This window comes from Peromyscus eremicus, chromosome 14 (genome assembly GCF_949786415.1).
Source record: "Peromyscus eremicus chromosome 14, PerEre_H2_v1, whole genome shotgun sequence".
NCBI classification, from domain to species: Eukaryota; Metazoa; Chordata; class Mammalia; order Rodentia; family Cricetidae; genus Peromyscus; species Peromyscus eremicus.
Window position 1 is genome coordinate 84749122 of NC_081430.1, and position 21367 is coordinate 84770488.

At 54.2% G+C, this 21367-nt stretch overlaps 1 protein-coding gene across 1 annotated transcript; it reads left to right on the forward strand.

Moving 5' to 3' along the window:
* Positions 1 to 5496: 5496 nt before the first annotated feature.
* Positions 5497 to 18318, forward strand: Vash1 (vasohibin 1). Its single transcript, XM_059279416.1, has 7 exons — positions 5497 to 6379; positions 11492 to 11580; positions 12586 to 12642; positions 14136 to 14210; positions 14846 to 15227; positions 16634 to 16746; positions 17672 to 18318. Exons 1-7 carry the CDS (start codon positions 6053 to 6055, stop codon positions 17742 to 17744), a joined length of 1116 nt encoding a protein of 371 aa, XP_059135399.1. The 5' UTR covers positions 5497 to 6052; the 3' UTR covers positions 17745 to 18318.
* Positions 18319 to 21367: the final 3049 nt, after the last annotated feature.

Below are 21367 nucleotides of genomic sequence, written 5' to 3' on the forward strand. Positions count from 1 at the left end.
TAACCTGAGATCCACTTTGCCAAAAGAGCTCTAAGGGTCTTCCCAGGTGTCCCTGGAGCCTGTGATCCTGTGATCTGCCGCCAGGCTTGATCCTGGAAGAAGACATTAGCATGGGCTTGGTGCCTAAGTGAGCAAAGATCATGACTCACCTCTTTCGTTGTTTCCATATTCATAATTAATGAGGTGAAAGAAAAAGTGACTGGGTGGGGTGGCATCTTCCTATAACCCTCCACCAGCAGGTAGAGGCAGGAGGATCGGGAGTTCAAGGTCGGCCACGGCTGTAGAGTGAGTTTGTGAACAGTCCAATACATGTGATTGTCAAAGGGAGAGAGTGAGAGGGGAAATAAAAAAAAAAAAATGAATTCTGAGTGGAAACAGAAGAGCACTGACTAGTGGAGTCTCTGTGGCGATGGAAAGCTTCTGCAGCCTTAGCTGTTCCTCACAGCAGCTCTGAGCCGGATATGGTTACTAAGTCTATGCAATGTGGCTAGTATAGCTGGGACTCTAGCTTTTCAAGTTTATTTAGGGTTAAGTTTAAATTTAAAGAGTCACGAATGATTTGTAGTCCCATAGTGGATAGAGTCCATATGGTGTGTCAATCAATTATAAACACTGTCTATGCCCGTGTACTTCCACACCTCTCTTTTACTAACAGCACCCCATTACTTTAAGGGCAGCCTTCTGCCCCCACTGTCTACGGCCACAGCTAGACAACTACTAAAATTGGACTGCTCTCCTTCAGACAAGGGATGGGCCTGAGACCCGAGCTAAGTCGGACTCTCCTCTCTGGGACTCTGGTTCTAGGTTCAGTGTCACAAAAAATAGAAAATAAGGGCCAGGGTGGTGGTATATGTCTCTAACCACAGCACTTGGGAGGCAGAGGCAGGCAAGTCTCTGTGAATTGAGACCAGCTTGGTCTACATAGCAAGTTCCAGGCCAGCCAGGGCTACATAGTGAGACTCTGTCTCAAACAACAACAAAATTAGTCAAAGAAGATTGCTATGACTGCTAATGTCCTAGGACACTTCGCATTCATATCTAGAACTGTAGTCTAGAATGTGATAGCAACTGTGATGTATATAACAAGAACTTTATCTTCGTCATCAAAATCACTGATGCCTAGTAGCTCTGATGTGCGAGTACCTCTACTAGGGACACAATCCACGCAGCTTTTCTTCATCTCACACATGGAAATCAAACCCATCTTACCTTCCTCCAGTCCCGTTTCGAGACAGTCTTGTGTAACCCAGACTGACCTTGACCATCTGAGGATGGCCTTGAACTTCTGATCCTCTTGCCTCCATCTCCCAAGAGCTGGTATTACAGGTGCACACTACCACAACTGGTTGGTGCAATGCTGGGGATCGAACTCAGAGTTCCAGGCGTGCTAGACAAGCACTCTTTATAAAGCGACACACCTCACCCCTTCTTCCGGAGATTTTATTTGGATAGCGAAGGAGATCATGGTCATAAGCACGTTGAGCCAAAGTAAGGAATTACCTGTGTCTCTTCTAGATGTTGTTCTCAGGGCACAAGTTTGGAGGGGTCCTGGGAGGGTTTGACAAGAAGCCAGGATCTGGTCCCCGTTCCCAAGCTGTGCAACAACAGGCAAGACACTTGTGCTCTCTGGACTTTTATTGGAGACTGAATGAGACACACCCCTTTCTCCATTGCCTAGTACTTATGCACATACCGTGCTGGATACATGTCTCCTCCCATGTCTACAGACACAGCCAGCCAATCCCCAGCCTAGATTATGCCGGCTCTATAACCCTTTCTTCCTTCCCCAGCTTCCACCTCACCGGGAAGGTGCCCGGAATATGCACTCACAGTAGTCTGTACTACTCTCTGGCAGTGTTGGTTGGTTTTGCTCCGTTGGGGGACCCACCACCCAGCTCTCAAATAAATCACACATGGAGGCTTATTCTTAATTATAAATGCCCAGCCTTAGCTTGGCTTGTTTCTTGCCAGGTTTTTTAACTTTAAATTATTCCATCTACCTTTTGCTTCTGGGCTTTTTCCTTTTCTTACTTCTGTAGCCTTACTTACAATTACTCCGTGGCTGGCTGTGTGGTTGGGTGGCTGGGTGGCTGGCCCTGATGTCCTCCTCTCCTTCTTTTCTTGCTCTTTCTTCCTCTTCCCAGATTTCTCCTTCTATTTATTATCTCTGCCTGCCAGCCCCACCTATTTCTTTCTCCTGCCTCGTTATTGACTGTTCAGCTCTTTATTAGACCAGGCACAGTAACACAGCTTCACAGAGTTAAATAAATACAACATAAACGAAAGTAATACACCTTAAATAATATTCCACAACAGCAGAGGACTTCGTAGGAATCGTGTGCAGTCTTCTCCTCCATTAGTAGACCATAAGATCTATTGGGACAAAGACCCTCTTGTTCACATCTGTAGCCACAGTGCCTGGTACCAGTGTAGATGCTCCCTAAAGCTTACACCATTTGAAGGTTTCCGTGAATAACCTACATTTATTTAGTATGCATTATGAATACCCCAAATCTATCTCATTTTAGAAAATCTGCTGTGCCAATTATCTGATGCTATGTCACAAATTACCGCTCAAACCTGCTTTTTTAAAAAATATATCACTTGTTATTTCTATTTCTATAGGAGAAAAGTTCAGATAGGGTGCATGTGGTTGGCTTTCCTCTGCTCCATGTCTGAGACCTTAGGGGGTAAGACCCAAAGGCCAGGGGCTGAATCTTCCAAAGGCTTAGTTTACCACCTGTACTGATTGTCTTCGATTGGCCGAGGATCTACTGGGAGCTGTCAGCCAGAAAGCCTCATGTGGATCTGTATTACTTGTGCTTCCTCACAACACGGCAGCTGGTGTCTTCTGAGGACAGCATCTCATTTTTGTGACTGGGCCTTTAAGGGTCTCCGAGCATCTGCCTCCTCTCATTCTGTTCATTAGAGACAAGTTCTTAAGCTTAGCACACATTCAGAGGAGGGGAATCAGGCTCCAATTAGGATGGCAGAGAACTTGTAAACATACTTTAAATTCCCCATGAGCACTGGGTAAACATGAGAGACAGGTATCATTAGGTGGAGAGGCGGTGTTGGAAGGAGGCCCTTGTACTCACAGTCTGGTTGTGCTGCTTGTCCCTGTGTGAGCTTGGGGAATTTGCACTCTGAGATTCGGGCTTCCCCATTTACACAATAAGAAGGTAGCAGCTGTTGATCTCGGGTGGCATTTGCATGCCGGGACTCTTCTTGCATCCGGGGAGTTGAGGAAGAGCTAGGCCAACCTGCCCAGAACCTGGCCTTCTGGGGACATCACTAACACTGACCATGCCTGGTTCCTGACAGGGCAGGTGACAAAACATTGTGACTGAAGCTCAGAAAGATCTGACACCAGGAGGAACTTTAAGGAACCCATGGAGAAGCGCTAAGGGCCTGGGGAGTCTCAGGTCTTTTCTACTCTTGCTGTGGATACATGCATTTTATCCCAGCACTCCAGAGGCAGAGGGCAGAGGCAGGCAGATCTCTGTGAGATTGGGACCAAACCGGTCTACTTATCAAGTTCCAGACCAGCCAGTGCTACATAGTGAGATCTTGTCTGTAAATAAATAGCTGACATGAATGAGTAAGTCAGTAAGCAGCATTCCTGCTGGGTTCTGCCTTGAGTTCCTGCCCTGACTTTCCTCAGTGATAGACTGTGACCTGGAAGTACAGGCCCAAAGAAATCCTTTCCACCCTAAGTTGCTTTTGGTCAGCTTTTTGTCTTATCACAGCTACCGAGAGGATATTAGGACAGAGGGGATACCTCCAGCAACCTAAAGACGCGCACACACACACACACACACACACACAAAGCCCCACCTCCCAAAGGCTCTGCTACCTCCGAATAGCACCGTCTGGGGACACACTGGTCTTTGGGAAACCTTCAATATCCAAACTATATCTGTCAAAAACATTTCTCCCAGATGACTGCTACTCATACCAACTACTGGTAGGGGAAAGAAGGTCTTAAACCGTGAACTCAAGCTGTAGACATTTGGTAGTTCTTAGTTACGGAGTCACGTGCAGACCTGTGCTACAGGGAAAGGGGAGGGTGTGTTGGGTCTACAGAGTCTACGTGCCACACACAACCATCAGCTGTACTGATCCAGCCAGGCCGACACTCCCCAAACATTGCCTCCCACTCTGGAGTTGCTGTCTTGGTCCTATGATTGGGAAAGCTCTTGTCTCCAGCCAGGTGCCAGGGATTGGGGTATCCAAAGTCAGAACTAGGGTCACACTCCCGGGGTCCCATGCAAATAACCGAATGAAACAGAACAACTCTCAACCCCTACAAATTCTCCCATGAGGAGCACTGCCAGAGGAGCTGAGTTCATCCAGTGTGGTCATCTCGGTTAATGGATGGGGAAACTGAAGCCTGCAAAAGGGAAGAGATTTACAAAACGTCCCACAGGAAAATGGGCATGAACACTGTCTAGAACTCGCGGCTTCCAGGTCAGCATTCTTGATTCTATAGCTGAGGGCCGCCCCTCCTCGATATGTCCATCAGGAAATTCCCGACCGCCCGCCACAATTCCTTCCGCGCCAGGAATCCCCTCCGGAGTTTGCGCTCTGCGTGGCAGGTTGAAAACTTCCTCCGCAGCCCTGCGCACACTTCTCAGCACCCTAAGAGAGAGGTGAGAAGGGAGAGAACGTCCAAGACATCCCTGCGATAACTTGTAGCTGCGGGGTGGTTGGGGTGGCGGCAGCAGGAGAAGGACCCACCGGGAACGCGCTGGCCCTTTAAGGGGGGGACGGAGCGCATGCGCGGCGCGGGCCGGAGTCGAGCCTGGTGGGCGGCGGGAGGTGCAGCCGACCCGGCCGGCGACAGCGGTGGCTTCTGCTTCGCCGAGCCGGGACGCCGCCATCGGCCGGTGGGCTGCACCTTCATAGGCTGTTGCTCCCCGGGGATCCGTGTCCCGGCGGCGCCCGCCGGGGCTTTGTCGCTCGCCGCCGCGGGCGGAGCCTACGGACCTGCCCTCGCACCCCGCGCGCCCAGCTCGGCTCAGCCTGGCCGCGGCAGCCCTAGCGCAGCATCCTCCGACCGCTCATGCTGCGGCTGGTGGCGAGCGGCGAGCCTGCCCCTCAGTGACCTCAGCCTGGTCCCCGCGCGTCGCCCGAGGCGCTCCCCCACGATGGCTGAGCCTGGGGCCCCGTGTCCCGCTTTGGCTCGGCTGGGACCGCGCCGCGCCCGGTGCCCCCGGTACCCCCGCTGATCCGCTCCAGGCCGGGGATCGCAGGGCCCAGGAGCCCCCAACTGTCGCCTCCCCGCCGCGCCCTTCCCCTCCGCCCTCTCTGCTGCTGTTCCCCCGGGCTAGGGGCTAGGGGACCTAGACAAAGCCCCACTTTGTGCGGGAGGCGGGCGTGGAATGTGCGCGGCGGCGCGCGCCCCCTCCCCACCCCCTCCGCGCCCCGCCAGCTGCAAGTCTAGGCTCCCAGAAGGGTCGCGACGGAGAAGTCGCCCCCGGCGCCGCTCTCTCCCCTCGCATCCCCGGTCCCCGGGGTCCAGACTGGGAGCTCACACGGGCCCCCTTCGCTCGCGCCAGTGTGAGTGTGCAAGGATTCCGTAGAGGAATTTGTTCTCTCCAAAACTGGGAGTGGGCACCGGTGCCTTGGGCCTCTTTTCCAGTGTTGCCCCGGGAGCTGTCTGGCCTCAGTCTCCCTACCCCCGGGCCCCTACTTTTCTCCTCTCTACCATCCTAGATCGCTGCGGGTCATTGTTCTCGCTGCCAAATGGGGGTGCTTTGTACAGGCTGCCAAGTTGGGGTATGTTCTCTTCACCCCGTTTTTCAAACAGAACAGGGCTCCTGAGGCGGACCCTGGGCAACCCACCTGGCCATCACTCCAGGTTGATGCGCTGATTCTTTCTTACCAAATAGTATTTTATTGTACAGGAGCCACGCCCTGGTTTCTTAAAGGCGCCCGGCACTGTTTGGCCATGTGTTATCTCTATAGCGGGTGTGTAGGAGGCCTTCTGTAAGGCACTAATTTTTCCCGCCTCCTGATATATCCTCCCACCCCCGTCGAGGATTTAGGGATGCCAGGGGGAAAGAAAGTGGTCCCGAGTGGCAGCAGCGGTGCCTCCCCGAACGCGGCCGCTGCCACCGCTGCTGCTGCCGCCGCCGCCCACTCTGGCATTAAACGTTTGGAGACCAGCGAAGGGGCCTCAGCACAGAGAGATGAGGATCCAGAGGATGAAGGGGAAGAGGACCTACGAGATGGAGGTGTCCCTTTCTACATCAACCGAGGTGGACTGCCAGTGGACGAGGCCACCTGGGAAAGGATGTGGAAGCATGTGGCCAAGATCCACCCGGATGGAGAGAAGGTGGCCCTGCGGATCCGTGGGGCCACGGACCTGCCCAAGGTAAGACCATAGGGGGGCGGGCACAATGAGGATGGGTTTTATTGACCTTGGAGCTAAGAAAATAACCCACACACATCTTGCTTCTGATGGATGCAGTAGGGGACCATGGGTAAGGTAAGATTTTTTTAAATATAGGTAGGTGGCACCTGTCCAGAACTTTCTTTCCAGTGCTTTTGGAGTCATTTAATGAGGGAGGTTCAGTGCCCTATCTCCAGGAGGCCCTCTCCCATGGCTTTCTGAGTAGGACCACAGATGAACTGGGGAACCGATGTGGCTTGGCATCTTTTTGGCTCAGGACACTTGACAAGCCAGAAAACTGTGAGACTAATGATGAATGGCCGGGGAAGTGCAAGACTTTGTATGGTGGGAAAATAGTTTCATATATTACCTACTGAGTTTGACCAGCCACATTCCAAAGGAAGTACAGTTTGGGCTCCCTTTTAAGATGAGAAAATCGAAAGGTACGTGGGATGTGGCAGAGCCGAGATTCAGCACCAGGTCTTGGGGCTCCAGGGACATTAGCAGTGGGCCTGTGGGGAAGAGAGGAGTTAAGTGTTCTTCTGCATTGACTGAAACTCTTCTGCCACAACAGTGCCTCCATGGTACTGCCGAGGAAGGAGAGGCTCTGTCTCATTCATCTTTGTCTTCCTGAGGTCTCCCGTGTGCCTGGCACAGGGCGGGCACTTACGTGTGTTTGCTAAATGAAAGGACATTTGGGTTGTGCTGTGCAGGGCTATCCTGTGTGTGTGTGTGTGTGTGTGTGTGTGTGTGTGTGTGTGTGTGTGTGTGCTTAATGTTTATGTTCCGTCTGAGGAAGCACTGCTCCACATCCTGAGGCCATTGGTCAGAAGTCAGCCCTAAGGCTTAGTCCTGCCAGAAGAGAGGGGAGAATGGAGTTACTGATACACGGAGACCAGGCCTGTTTTGCTTTTGCTGAGTTATTGCCATAGCCATCAAAAAATAGGTTTTTTTTGCGGGGGGTGGGGGGGATATAATCTGAGGTTGAAAGTTGAGCTGCTACTGCCTAATGTTTCACAGGGGAATAAGCTAGATTGACTAGTGACATCATCGTCCCCTCATGTCTTTAGCTAATCGGAACTGGACACTGTTTCCACTATCTTACCCTTAAAGTGAACACTGGGCCAGACATTCCAAAACACAAATTTTGGGATCCAGCTTTGATGTTTGACCTTAGGATAAATTCCAAAACAAGAAAGTATGACATCGTGGGATTTAGGTAATGTTTTGGATCACCTGCCTACCCAAGTGAGCTCAAGGCAGTTCCCTCCAGCCTGCTCGTGTCACAGTTTTCTTATCTGTAAAATGGGTTGGTGGCCGAGAAGGTGAAATGAGAAGCTGGGACTGTTGTTGAGGAGGGAGACGAGATGCCACCAAGTGTATCTGGCTGATGAGGGCACTACTACACACATGCCCCACAGTATCCGGTCCCTGTGGTTCTGTCTGAATCGGACCATAGGAGAGCGGCAGAAAGGTCACTGCTTTGGAGGATTCAAACCATCAGTGTCTTCAATAGCGATTGGTCAGTATGGCCATCTTCAGGCCTCGTGTTCAGGAAGGAAGGACGTGTTTGAAAGGATGGAGCTGTTTGGTAGAGAGTAAAGTATGGAGGCAGGAGCCTAGGAAGATGGAGAGAATGTTGAAGCTTCTCATCTTTAAGCCATTGGGGAAATGTCTCAGATTGAGGAAGTAGGGAAGCCTGAAGTTCAACTGTAAACTTGGCCCAGGGAACCCTTAGGGTCCAGGGGATGTGGAGAAGCCCTAGAGGCCACGGGGAAAAGCAGCAATATTGGGTGCCGTACTGTGAGCTGCAGAAAGGCCTGAGCCTGGCCCGTCCCCTCCCCAGTGGCCGGCTTCAGAGGTCACACTGCCCACGATAGGCCCGGGAACAGTTTCTTAGGATACACAATGTCTTAACGGACCACTTGAGCCAAACACGAGCCTTGGGAGATTTCTCACATAATGATCCGTAACTTTTGGCATCTTTACCGGAAGGGAAGAGATATGGGAACAGCGAGTCTGTGGCAGCCGGCAGGAGGGGCTGGGGTGTGTTTTCTGCTCCCTCATTTGGCTACAGCTCCCCATGCCCCCACCTGCCTTCTCCGAGTTTTACAGGCTAAGCCTCTGCAAGGAGCTGGAGCCACAGCAGCAGGGCAGGGTGGTAAAAGGCAGTACTCTGCAGGGGCAGCCACCGTGTTTTCCCGTCCTTGCTGTCTCCTGACTACTTGTGAGAGGAAGGCATGCAACATCCTTGCCCCTCAGCATCCCCAGCTGTCAGTGGATCAGCGGCAATGCCCACTTCACGGGGATGCTGAGATGAGCTGCTGATGGAAAGCATGTAGCACGTCATTAGGTGAGCATGTGATGATGCACAGAGTGGGCATGCAGCAAGCCACAAGCACTTGCAGTCTCTGCAAGAGATGCCAAGCATAACAGTTTCTAGAAGAATCCAAAAGCCAGCAGCAGGCTCCGCTCCTTCATGAGAATCTCTTGTAACTGTTTCCAGCTGTCATCCCCTTTGAAAGCCCAGCAACGCAGCTGAAGACCTAGCTGTGGCTTTGACCGCTAAGCACCTGCAGATGGGAATCCAGACATCTCTAGAGGGCCAGATGGCCCAGGGAAGTGTGTGCTGGACAGTCTTGGGCAGACATTGGTAGCCAGGTGTTGGGCAGTATTCTGAGGTGTCTGCTTGTAACCGCTCAGTGATGTTCCCAGGCAGGTTCTGTTACTGCATTTTCGGTCCATTCACCAATGAGGCATTTTGAAGGACTTCTGTCCATCGCTAAGTCTTCCTGACTCGCCTCCGAGTCCAGCCACAGGCTCTCCCACCTCCCCTAAGCCTCCTCATTGTGCTGGGCTGAGGGACTCTTCCAGTAGGATTGTCCTAGAACCCTGGACTGTCTGGTTCCTTGGTAAGGTGGTCTCTAAGGCCATGCTTAGGATCCTGGGTCATTTTTTTTTTTTTTTTTTGACCCTTCTTGCACAGCAGCCTTCTCGACGGGCCCTTTGTGAGGCAGGTGCCCATGATGCTTTTGTGGGTACCACCTGATCCTGGCTTGAGCCTGTTCCCAAATCTCTCTGCCTGAGCTTTGGCAATTTGTTCTTCTATGGCTCCCTCCCTGTCCAGACTGTCTCACGGGCAGGTGGGTTCAGTTACACAGCTCCAGTTCTTGGAACCTACCTACCAAGGAGGGGTGATTTTGCTGCACTGAGGTCAGGCGACATGGGTGGATATGCAGTACTACTTATAGAGGTTTACTAAGCTATTTCTGTCCTACCTCCCCACCCCCACACCCTCGTCCAGGATGGGCAGCCAGCCCGCTGGACAGTTCTAGGGTGCATTTGTGATCAGACAAGGGAAGGCAGGGCCCATCCTGAGCTTGGCTCCTGCAGGTGGCTGTAGGTAATAGTACCAGTTGGAAGATGGAAGTGATGTGAAAGAGGAAGTAACTTCTCCAAGCTGTGGCATCTGCTGCTAGAGACTGCCTAGACAGGAAGCAAAGGACCCCGGGGAGAGAAGAGGGAAGAAAGGCATGCTGCTAGACTGTCTCTGAGCCAGGGCCCTTCCTTCCTGCGGCTCCGCCCTATGGAGCGGAGCAGTATCTGCTAAAGACACGGTCCTCGGCTCCCACCACCAGAAGCGCCCCAGAGACAAGTGTGTGGTGATAACTAGTGTGTCACTTCCCTTCCCGACAGAGCCCAGACGCAGCAACTGTAGTGTTTCCGTGAGCCCAGCCTCTCCATCACTGGACCGCCTACCGAGGATGAGGCTTTCCTCCGCCATACAGCCCCACCCTGAGTGTACTTAGGGCTCCTGATACTCCTTCCCTTTACTCCCACCCTTACATTTGCAGCAAGGTGGCCACGGGCAAGCTCTGTGCAGCCTTGGAAGGTCCCATGGCAACCTACTGGGAAACGAGAGGAACATACCACTTAGATGTGGAGTGGGTGGGGAAAGGGTGTTTTGAAGCAAGACCTGCCCCCACACCATGTTCCCCCTCACACTGCCCAACTGCCACCCTCCTTGACAGTTCCGGTTGGTGCTTTGGAAGCCCTGGCACACCTGCCCTGCCGTGGAGATGGGTGACAGCCCTTGCTGAGGTTATATCCACCTGTCTAGGATAGGTCCCTTAGCTGAAGGTACCACCTGGTAGAATGGAACACTGAGAAAGCCAGTTTTAATCTGGTGCTTGAGCCAGAGTGTATTAGTCTTTTTTTTTTTTTTTTCATTGCTATAATGAAATAGCGGAGGCAGGACACTTATGAAGGCATGAGGTTTATTTAGCTTGCAGCCTTGGGGACTGGAGGGACCTGGGTTGGTTCAGCCTGTGGTCAGGTCCACTGGCCGTGGATGGCACCATGACAGGAGCATCGGGAGGTCGATCATACTAGAAGGAAGAAGCCACAGGAAGGGGGAGCTGGTTTCACCCTTCGATGACAACCCTGAGAACTGCCTTTCCAGGGGTGTGCCTCCAGTGCCCTAATACCTTTGTCTAGAACCTAATAAGGGACAAAGGGTTTAACACCTTTGCCACATCCAAGCCACGGGACAGAGTGAACCCCCAAACCTAAACAAATTAACCCCAATATGGACATTCTTGTTAAGCATTAATGAATGCATATTTTAAATGTAATATAGTCTGTGGATCCTCTTGTGTTCTCTAAAATTATTTAACAGCATAAAATTGCAAGGTCAGGGCTGGAGAGATGGCTCAGCGGTTAAGAGCACTGGCTGTTCTTCCAGAGGTCCTGAGTTCAATTCCCAGCAACCCCATGGTGGCTCACAACCATCTGTAATGAGATCTGGCGCCCTCTTCTGGCATGCAGGCAGAACACTGTATACATAATAAATAAATTTTTAAAGAATTGAATAAAATTGCAAGGTCAGCGTAAGCGCCATGTTAGAAGTACAGTCAGGTATCGGGGATGGCTGAGCTGGGGGTCTGGGAGGAGGCTTGAGAAAGAAGGGATCCCGGGGAAAGCAGTTCAGAGAAGGAGCCTCTCCTGGGTATTGCTCTGGGGGGCGGGGGCGCCGGGCTGGAAGCTCCAGGGTGTGCTATCCATGTGACAGCTTTTTTCTCCATCTGTCCCTAGATTCCCATACCAAGTGTGCCTACTTTCCAACCGACGACGCCCATCCCTGAGCGCCTGGAAGCCGTGCAGCGCTACATCAGGGAGCTGCAGTATCCTCTTGGGTCCAGAGCTGTGGCCACCACTTAGTGACAGCCCCAAAGGCCAAGTGGGGCCTGGAGAGGGATCCGCAGGGCCAGCTCCCTCCCAGCTCCAGAGCTGCCACGCACTGGCATCTCTGTTCCCTGGAGCTGCCAAAGCTGTGTCTGAGTGCTGGACCCGCTCCAGCTTCTCCAGGACCAGCTTCCCCATGCTGCGCGCATGCGTGTGTGTGTGTGTGTGTGTGTGTGTGTGTGTGTGTGTGTGTGTGCATGCGTGCGTGCGCGCGCACATGCACATGCACACGTGCCCCTGTAGGGAGAGAAGGGGGCTCCTAAGTACCTTGATGAGAAAAAGGGGTGTCAGCTATCATTTGTCCTGCCCCAGCCAAGGTGATATGGATATAATATCCGTATCTTGAAGTTTTCTCCTAGTTCTTGGCATTTTTCTTCCCTGGCAGCAAGCCAGCTGCCTTATGTCTCTGCTCTGGGCCCCTGGACCCAGGACCACCAGCCCAGGGGGTTGCACCACACACAATGGGCTGTGCCCCCACCCACATCAATCACTAATTAAGAAACTTCACCACCGGCATACCCAGAGGCCAGTCTGCTGGGGGCATTTTCTCAGTTGAAGTTCCCCCTTCCCGAATGACTCTAGTTTGTGTGAAGCTGACATAAAACCACCTGGCGCTGGGGAGGTGGTGGCCCCTCCGGCCTTCCTAGCTGTTTGGAAAACCCAGCACTGCTAAGAGCTGTCCCCAGCTAAGGCCGCTTTCTCAGCCCTGCCTGGGGTGGCTGCCCAATCAGTGTCCTGTCCTGAGACAGGGGGCCAGGAGAGAACAAGGGAGATGGTGGGGAGAGAACCCCCATGCTGCACCCTGTCTCCTCTCCCCCAGAGAACAAGTCCTAAGCATCCCGCATGGTGCTTTTGTGGCAAGGGTCCTTCTGTCGCCATCCTAGAGTCTGGGAGGGCAGCCAAGGGATCGAGACAGCCAGGAAGCCCTTAACCACTGTCCCCAGGTACAATCACACAGGGACACAGTTCTTTGAAATTAAGAAGAGCAGACCTCTGACAGGGTAAGTGCCAGGCCTCTGCCCCGGGCCCTCAGGGTGTCCCCACCTTCCACTGGATTCGATCCCACTAGGGAACCTCGGTGCTTTGCCTTAGAGTGACAGCTTAAGAGGGTAGGCGGGGACTTTCCTGAGGAAAGCCGGCCAGCCATAGGATGGGGGAAGGGCGCTAGCCTGGGGAAGGAAATTCCAGTGAGATAGATAGCCACCCCAGGCTGAAGAAAGGGAAGTTCAACTGAGCTAATAGGGTAACCCTCCTCCCCAGCTTGCCCGGTTTCGGGTCGATAGGTCCTGTTGGGCGGGGGTGGGAGTGGGGGGTGGGGGGAGGGGATAGAGCCTTTTCCCTTGTCTTTCCTTGAAGCGTCCCACGCCCTCTGCATCACAGGGCACCTGTATACTTAACCCAGTTTGTCTGGTCATGAAGTAGAAAGTCGGGTGTCTAAGCATCAGATCCCACAAGAAAGAAAACTGCTTCTCTCACTCCCTAGCCCATCATGACTCAGCATGGAGACTCGGACTGAATCTCTGGTCCTAGACAGTGTGAAGTTGCTTATTTACTTAATTGTGTGTGTGTGTGGGGGGGGGGGGGGAATGCCCTGAGTTGCTTACTTATTTAACTGACGGCCCCATCTCGAAACCCTGGGGTCGAACCCACCTCCTCCGATCCCAGGCTTTGCTCTTGTCCTTCGGTGGTTGCTGTAGCTGTAGGTATCCATCTTCCCATATGATACAAGAGTCCCAGGCACAGCCAGTGGCCAAGCCGAGTCCCCAGACCTCAAGGATAGACTGTTTGTGAAATGGCCTAATTTTTGCCAGGCCGTAGTGGTGCACGCCTTTAATCCCAGCACTTGGGAGGCAGAGGTGGGAGGCAGAGGCAGGCGGATCTCTGCGTTCGGGGCCTACAGAGTGAGTTTCAGGACAGTCAGGGATACACAGAGAAACCCTGTCTTCAGAAAAAAAAAAAGGAAGGAAGGAAGGGCCTAAATTCCAAGGTCAGGGGCAGGCAGGGGAGTCGGGACAGCTGTCTTCCTGAGCTCCTGCATCCAGGCTGCAAAGAGTACTTCCGGGCTGTGTGTGGTTCCATGAGGAGTGTTCGCTGTGCTCAGGAAGGGACACCATCAATGCCAAGCTTCTCCCCTCCCCCGCCCCACTGCCCCGTTGAAGGCATGGGCGCCTCGGGTCCTGCTCCATTCATGCTCCCCTCCCCCAGAAGTCTTTGAGCAGAGCAGGAGCCAGGCCAGGGAGGAAAAAGTGAATGGAGGGAAGGGCGGAGAGAGTGGGCCTACTTCCTGAGCTCCAGGGCCTGCCTCCTCACCCCCTCAGAGACTCTAGATTTGGGGCGGGGGTGGGGGTAAGGAAGGGGCGGGTGAAGAAACACCAGGCCTGGGAAGACAGCGGCTTGGAGGGAAGTCTCTGCCCAAGTCTCTCTGGCTCATCACCAAATAGGGCCTGGGGGGCTGGAGACCGGCTCCACACAGCTCCGCCTCCCTCTCCCATAGGCTGATGGACCTGGCCAAGGAAATGACCAAAGAGGCTCTGCCAATCAAATGCCTGGAAGCTGTGATCCTGGGGATGTATCCTTCCTCGTACCTGGGGGAGACTGGCTTGGAGTGGCCCACCCTTGGCTGCCTGCTGTGGAATGGGGGGGTCCTAAGGGCTTCTGGGTCTCTGCTGTGCTAGCATCTCCTGGCACCCAGGTGGAGCACCTCCCAAGGTGGAGGAGTCTCTGCAGAAGGGAGGGTCCTTGGGGAGGACTTTATCTCAGGGCCTCTTAGTGCTACTTTGCCAGGCCTCCTGGATAGCTTGTTTTTTTGAGTCCCCTGGACAAGGTGACTCTGTTTTCAGAACTCCAAATCTGGGTACAGCTGTACCCTGGCTGTCGTACATTTCTAAGTCTGGGAGAAGCAGCAGGGAGGCCCAGCGTTGGCACATCCAAATAGTGATGACTAACAGAGAAGACAGATGGGGTCTTGGAAACACAGCTGCCTACAAAGACACATAGCATTTCTCAGCCAACCCCCCAAGGGCAGAGGAGCACCTAGGGAGACGGGCAGGCCCCCCAGGAGAAGCAGCCCTGTGCAGGGACCCCATTTAGGGAGACGGGTATTTGTGACCGGTTTGTCGGGCTTCAGAAGATGGCTTTTAGGGGCTCTGTGGCACATGCATACCATCCTAACCTGGCCCTTCCCTTAACTCATTGATTCACTAGTTACCTCACCAACAGCATGCCCACCCTGGAACGTTTCCCCATCAGCTTCAAGACCTATTTCTCAGGGAACTACTTCCGCCACATTGTGCTGGGGGTGAACTTTGGGGGCCGCTACGGAGCCCTGGGCATGAGCCGGAGGGAGGACCTGATGTATAAACCTCCAGCCTTCCGCACCCTCAGCGAGCTTGTGCTGGACTACGAGGCGGCCTACGGGCGCTGCTGGCACGTGCTGAAGAAGGTGAAGCTGGGCCAGTGTGTGTCCCACGACCCCCACAGTGTGGAGCAGATTGAATGGAAGCACTCGGTGCTGGACGTGGAGAGGCTGGGCCGGGAAGACTTCCGCAAGGAGCTGGAGCGTCATGCCCGAGACATGCGACTCAAGGTTAGAATCGGCAGTGGTCCCCAGGGCCAATGTCAACTGCTGCTTCCTCAGAGGATCCCCTCCATGCTTTTACCGGCTTGCCCTGGCCAGTAGGGGTTGCCTGAGGATGAAGTATCTACTTGGACTCAGGATCGGGTGTTGCTCAAAAAAGCCCTGTTGTTGGACTCGAACCTTTGGTGGGCAGACCAAGGAACTCTGCTCTAGAAGGAGGAAGGGAGTAAGCTGGGTTTACACAGTCATAGGTCCCGGACATGTGAAGGACAGGGACATTGTACTCCAGGCCTGGGTGCTTTGAATGGAAGAAGTAGACACCTGGTCTGTCTGAGAATGTGGCAGGGTAGGATAGTGAAGAGCCCAGCCTTCCCTGTCCATCTTGACTCCTGAGTCACTGAGGCCCCAGCCCGCAGTTAAAGGACCAGGAGATCAGCAGAGGGGGGGGAATCCGCCTACAGGAAAGACAGCATGGGGGCTCCTCCCCATCTTCCCCACCACTCAGCAGGTGCTGGAGAGTTGGAGGAATCTCTTGGACCAAGAACAGTAGACTGAGGTGTTGGCTCCGATAGCCCTTCTAGCAGATAAGATTGGGGAGGGCGCCCTCAGTCTCCCTGGACCGGAGATGCCTTTCCTAGGGCCTGCCAGGGCGCTCTCCTCTCTATCACGCAGCCCTATGGCACTGTGACCTGCTCCTCCAGACCCCTGCGGTTAACATTGCCCTCCCCTGAGGTACATGCTGCCATAGTGTGCCAGGGCCACGCCTTTCTCCCACCTTGGTGGCCCTACACCCTGGGGTTTAGTGTTTTTAAGCAACAACAAGATGTAGATAGAAATGGAGCCTATAGGTCCCTTCTTGAGCTTTTGATTCTCAGCCCGCTGAGATGCTGATGATTTTTCAGCCCGTGGAAGTGAGGAAAACTCAAAGCAGGCTGACCACACTTCATAAAAGATGATTGGGGTTGGGGGGGGGTTGTTTGTTTGTTTTTGTGGATTTGGTTTTTGTTCTTTTCTGAATCAGAGATACAGTTTGACACCTGATTGGCCTGAGATAGTTAGTCACTGTCGCTGTCCGGCTGGTAGGACCTGTCCCAGAGCATTTCCCGTATTCCCATCTGGCACACTTGCCTGGCCTGGGTAAAGAGGCCTTTCTTCAAAGGTGTTTTCCAGTCCTTTGACAGCCCAGTGACAGCTCCTGCACTATGTTCAGAACCCCCAAGGAGCAGACAGCCCTACCTAGGATCTGATGCCCTGATGGTTTAAGGGCCAGGGGTGTCCCGGAGACAAGGCAAAGGCCACCTGAGGCTTGGAGTGCACGGTGCCTAGGACAGCTTCCAGGGACTGCGGCTCCTGGCAGAGCGGAGTGGGCCATGGGGCAACCCAGAACATACTCCTGTTTCTTCCTCCCCATCCAGATTGGCAAGGGGACAGGCCCTCCCTCCCCCACCAAGGACCGGAAGAAGGATGTTTCCTCCCCACAGAGGGCCCAGTCCAGCCCCCACCGCAGGAACAGCCGCAGCGAGAGACGGTGAGAAGGGAGCCTAGCACAAGCCTTTCCTCTCATCTTCCTGGTCCCTCTTCACTCCTCTTTTCTCCTTCCCATCCATTTCTCTTTGAGAAACCGCTTGGGACGATGGGTCCGTGTGTCTGTGTGCAGACATTGCCTACAGCAATGCGGGGCCATTTCCCCGAAGGAGACACCCCTCGGCTGTCTCTGGTTACCCTGTGCCCGGCCAGAGGTCTGACTGAATTAGGCAGCAGAATGGACTGAGGATCGAGGATGGACCCCATGGGGCTCCCACAAGGCCCTGGGCCCTTCTGCAGTTTGCTGCAGGGACTCTGTCTCTGCCCCAAGGCTGCATGTGCAGCCAGGAGAGAAGGCTTTGAACACAACCTTTGCCCGCTGGGGTCTGGGTTTCTCTCTGTGTCCAAATGGCAAGATTTACTATTTAAATACCGGGCCTCTCTCCCTGATTTCCTCTCCCACATGTCATTCCGGCTCTTGCTTTAAGTGTAATTGACCTCCTGGAGCCACCTGTCTGCTGTGACGTGAGTGAGGGGCGCTGAGCAGACCTCCAGCGCTAAAATACCCGTCACTCTGACTTTGATCTAGGCGGCTTTTGTAGTGAACTGATTCTGGGCTGTTCTTGAAGCTGTTACCCAGAAACTGTATGGGTCTAGTAATGTCCATCAAAGAGGGAGAGGCTGGGTGACAAGGGACCATCTAGAACATCCCAGGCTGGCCGACTATGGTTCCAGAAACACTCTCCACACCCTCTGCTGCTGTCGTAAAGACCCCTTAGAGGAAGGAGGGAAGCCAACTGGGTAGCCCTTCTTCCATCCCTCCATCCATCCATCCATCCATCCATCCATCCATCCATCCCTCCCTCCTCCCTTTTTCCATCTCCCTAGTAACCACTCACTCCTCTTCTGCGCTTTCTGTTTTCCCGCAGGCCTTCAGGAGAGAAGAAGCCTGCAGAGCCCAAAGCCATGCCAGACCTCAATGGGTACCAGATCCGGGTGTGAGGCAGATGCCAACACCCCCAGGCCTCCTCTGCTTCTGGAGGCCCTGACCCACATGAACGAAAGAATCTACTTGGTTCAGGCAGGGGCTGGGGAGTGGGAGGCAGGAAGGATGCCTTGCAGGTCAGCCCCGAGTGACTTCCCCTCCCACGGAGCCAAGCCCCTACCTGGGCCAAGAAGCAGTTAGTATTTTATTTGGCGTTTTTGCCCTACAACTGAAGGTGAAGGTATTTGGAGGGAAAGACACGTGGATCTGCTGGTAGCTGACAAGGCTTGTTCTCTCTGAGCACTGTGTGGCTTGGGGCGGAGGGAGGGGGCTTGCTGGTTCTGTGGGCTCCTTCTTCCAGCAGTGATCGGGGTTGGTGGGCCTCGCCAGCCTGTGGGGTGAGGGTGGAGTGGGGTAGGGACGGAGAATCATGATCCAGGGAAAGGGAACAGGGTAGAGGTCCCCCTGAGAAAGGTCCATTTATTCCTCAAATCAGGAACTTGGCAGAGGCCACATCTGCCTAAGGTGGAAGCCTGTGGCCCAGAAGAGCCCTTGGGTCAGTGTGACTTACACAGCACTGTGTCCCGTCCCCCCCCCCCCCCAATACACACACACACATATTGTCACCATAGCCAGCGTGAGATTAGGCTATAGGCGAACCCGGAGAGGACCGTTGCAGGGAAGAGTTCCTGGCCCCCAACACATCTGCTGGTTCAGTCTAGTCTTGACTCCTGCTGTAGCCCAGGGACCTCCTTGCAGAAGCCTGGGCTTTGTACAGAGTCCAGAATTGCACTGGGGACACCATGACCTTGAGAAACTGGCTGGGCATGGGGTGGTTGCGTAGGGCCCTCTAGCTGTGTGAGTGGGTTCTTCTCCCCCCTTCTCAGAATCTCAGCCCTTGCTGGGGAAACAAGGCCAGACCACGATGCCTATACTCCAGCCCTGCCTTGCCTGCCTTAGCTGCCCATTTAGGCTTGGGGTGGCAGCCAACGTTAGCAGTTCTTTGGGGCATTGGCAGGGAGGAGGCCAGGCAGGAGGAGTTGTCCATCTCCCAGCCCTCAGGCAAGAGATCCCTGATCTGGAAAGTGAGGTGTGGAGAGGGGCTTTCAGGGCTGGGGGAGGAGAGACAGTCCCGGAGTTGGGAGTGTAAGTGAGACGTGTGGGAGGCAGTTCAGGATGGGGCTGCGTGGGGGCTGAGTCCCCTGCAGCACGGACAGTACCGGTCAGGTTGCTGGTGGCTGTAAGTGACGGGATAGCAGGATGAGGTGACCATGAAGGGGCTTTCCTGAGAGGCAGAGGCAGCCCGGGCAGCTGCCATATGTCCGCAGAGGGTTGAGGGCTTGGAAAAGAGCAATGGAACTAGAACTCAGATGCCTACAGGGCCAACAGATAATGAGGAAGAGTGCTGGGTGGGGACTGTGTCTGGGGAAGAGCATATCCCGTTAAAGTGGGCTGCTACATTCTGTTCCCACAGTGCAGACCCTAAGAGGTAGTTTGCGGGGGGTGGGGGGGTGGGGGGGCTTCTTTTGCTTTTTTTTTTTTTTTAAGGCCAGGACTCTGAATTAGAACATGAATTGTAATTTTTAAAAGTTAACCATCAGTTGGAGAAATTGTCGCTATAGGTGAGAGAGTACCAGCCTGCAGCCTCTGGGGTGGAGAGCTTGGGCTGGTTGTGGGGAGACTCCTGCGGCGCTGCAGATGGAAATGTGACAGTTTTAAGGTTCCCCGAAGCAGAAAGGGCCCACTTCCTGTGTCATCCCCCTTACCTCGTCCTACAGAGACCATGTGTGTACTTGCTGGTTACCAGAGGGCTCTTGCCTGCCCGGAAATGGACAGTGGCCGGAAGTAAAGAGGGGGAGAGGGAGGAGGAGGAGCATGTCTCCTCTGGCCACAGGTGTCATCACACAGAGGCTGGCTGCCCATCACACCAGCAGTTCCTAGGCCCAGGGCCAGGCTCATGGGACCCAGCACAGGCACCATGGGAGGCCAGCTACTTAGTCCCTTGGTCTTACCTGGTTCCTCCTGGGGTCAGAGGGTCCCTGGGAAGTGCTTAGCCTTCCCCTGGGCTATAGCCCTGGCCAGACCCATGGCTGGAGCCCCCAAAAGAGCGTGACACTCTTTGATCCACCTCAGAGTTCAGGGAGTAGGGATAGTGGTCCCCATGTTCCCGTGCCCACCTTGAGAGGTACAGGGCCGAGCAAGGTCTTTTCTGGATCTGAATGTGGCTGCTTATCCGTAGCCCTCTATGTCTCTGGGAACTTCAAGCTGTGACAGAATATGGGAGAAAGGGGTGTGAGGGGAGCTGGAGTCAGGTATGTTTGGAGAACAGCTCCAGGTCCTTGGGGCAGTCGCTCTGAGCCCCAGTTCCTTCCTCTGAGGTCCAGGAAAGGAGGAAGCACGTGGAGCACTGACTTGTTCAGGGTGCGGGAGAACAGCTGATGACCAGCTGTGACCCCCCCTGCTGTTGACCTCTCCTGAGCTAAGGACTTCCGGCCTGTGGAGCCTGTCATAGGCCACAGTGGTGCTTTTTATTTTTTTACTCTTTCTCATATGTAGCAAGCCATCCTCCCCTCTGGGGCCATTTACACAGGCTGTGCTTCCTGGGGCTGGCCTGGCGGCATGGTTTCGGGGGAGGCAGAGGCAGGGACTTTGGGGCCTTAGTCACCATCCATGGCATCACTTCATCTCACTTCCTATGAGGGACGGGGACCTGGCAGGTGTGACTCCAGACCTGACTCAGGCCTGCCTTTCAGCTTCTCTGGCCCACCCTTGGCTGAGGCAGGGTCAAGGCGAGGTCAGAGGAAGTTCATTGGTGGAGGTGGCCTAGGGCAGACGAGGTCCCCTGTGCTGGGTGTTGGGTCCGAACACTGGGAAGCTGGCTTCAGAGAACCTTCCTCTCCACCCAGCAACCTGCCAGTCCTTTCCCTCCATAGCCTCACATTCCCATGTTCCCCTGATCCCTCGTGCCAACCACCCATCCTTAGCGGGCATGGCCAAGTGGGCAGAGCAGCGGCCTCCTGGCCCCAGACTCGACGATGAAGCCGAGAGACCGGGTACTGAGGAGCAGACTCAGAAAACTGACCGTGGCTGATGTCTAGTCCTTTCTGTCTGTCAGGTGATGCCCCAACCCCTTCCAGCTGGGATGACTTCCTGGCTCGGGGGACTAGGTCTAATGATAGCTGCGTAGTGAGTGCCCTGAGGTCTGTGTACATAGACACCTGGCTTTTCCTGCCTGGGATGAATTCTGGCGTAACACATCCCGGCCCCACCCTGACATGCTGTCAGTGGTGTTCAGAGTGCAAGGATGTGCGGGTGGGGACCAATAAACTAGAGGTGTTAAAAGGCAAGGATATTCTAGAAGGAGTAGGTGGGAGCCGAGGATTAACCCTGCCAGGCACCACAGCCTCCCGCCAGCATCTCCAGGCAAGTGGGGCTGCCACAGTCCTGTGCTAGGACCCTCTCTCTCACTCCAGCTCGGTGCTTTGAGGTGCCAAGGCTCCTTGTTAAGTCTGGATACGGTCAACCCCTGGGCCAGTGATGATGGACCGTCCTGTCCCCCCCCCCCGCCCCCCGGTGCTTTGTCTGATTGCTGTGTTGTTGTGGATGTCCTTATCCCTGTCTTCATATCAGTATTAGCCCT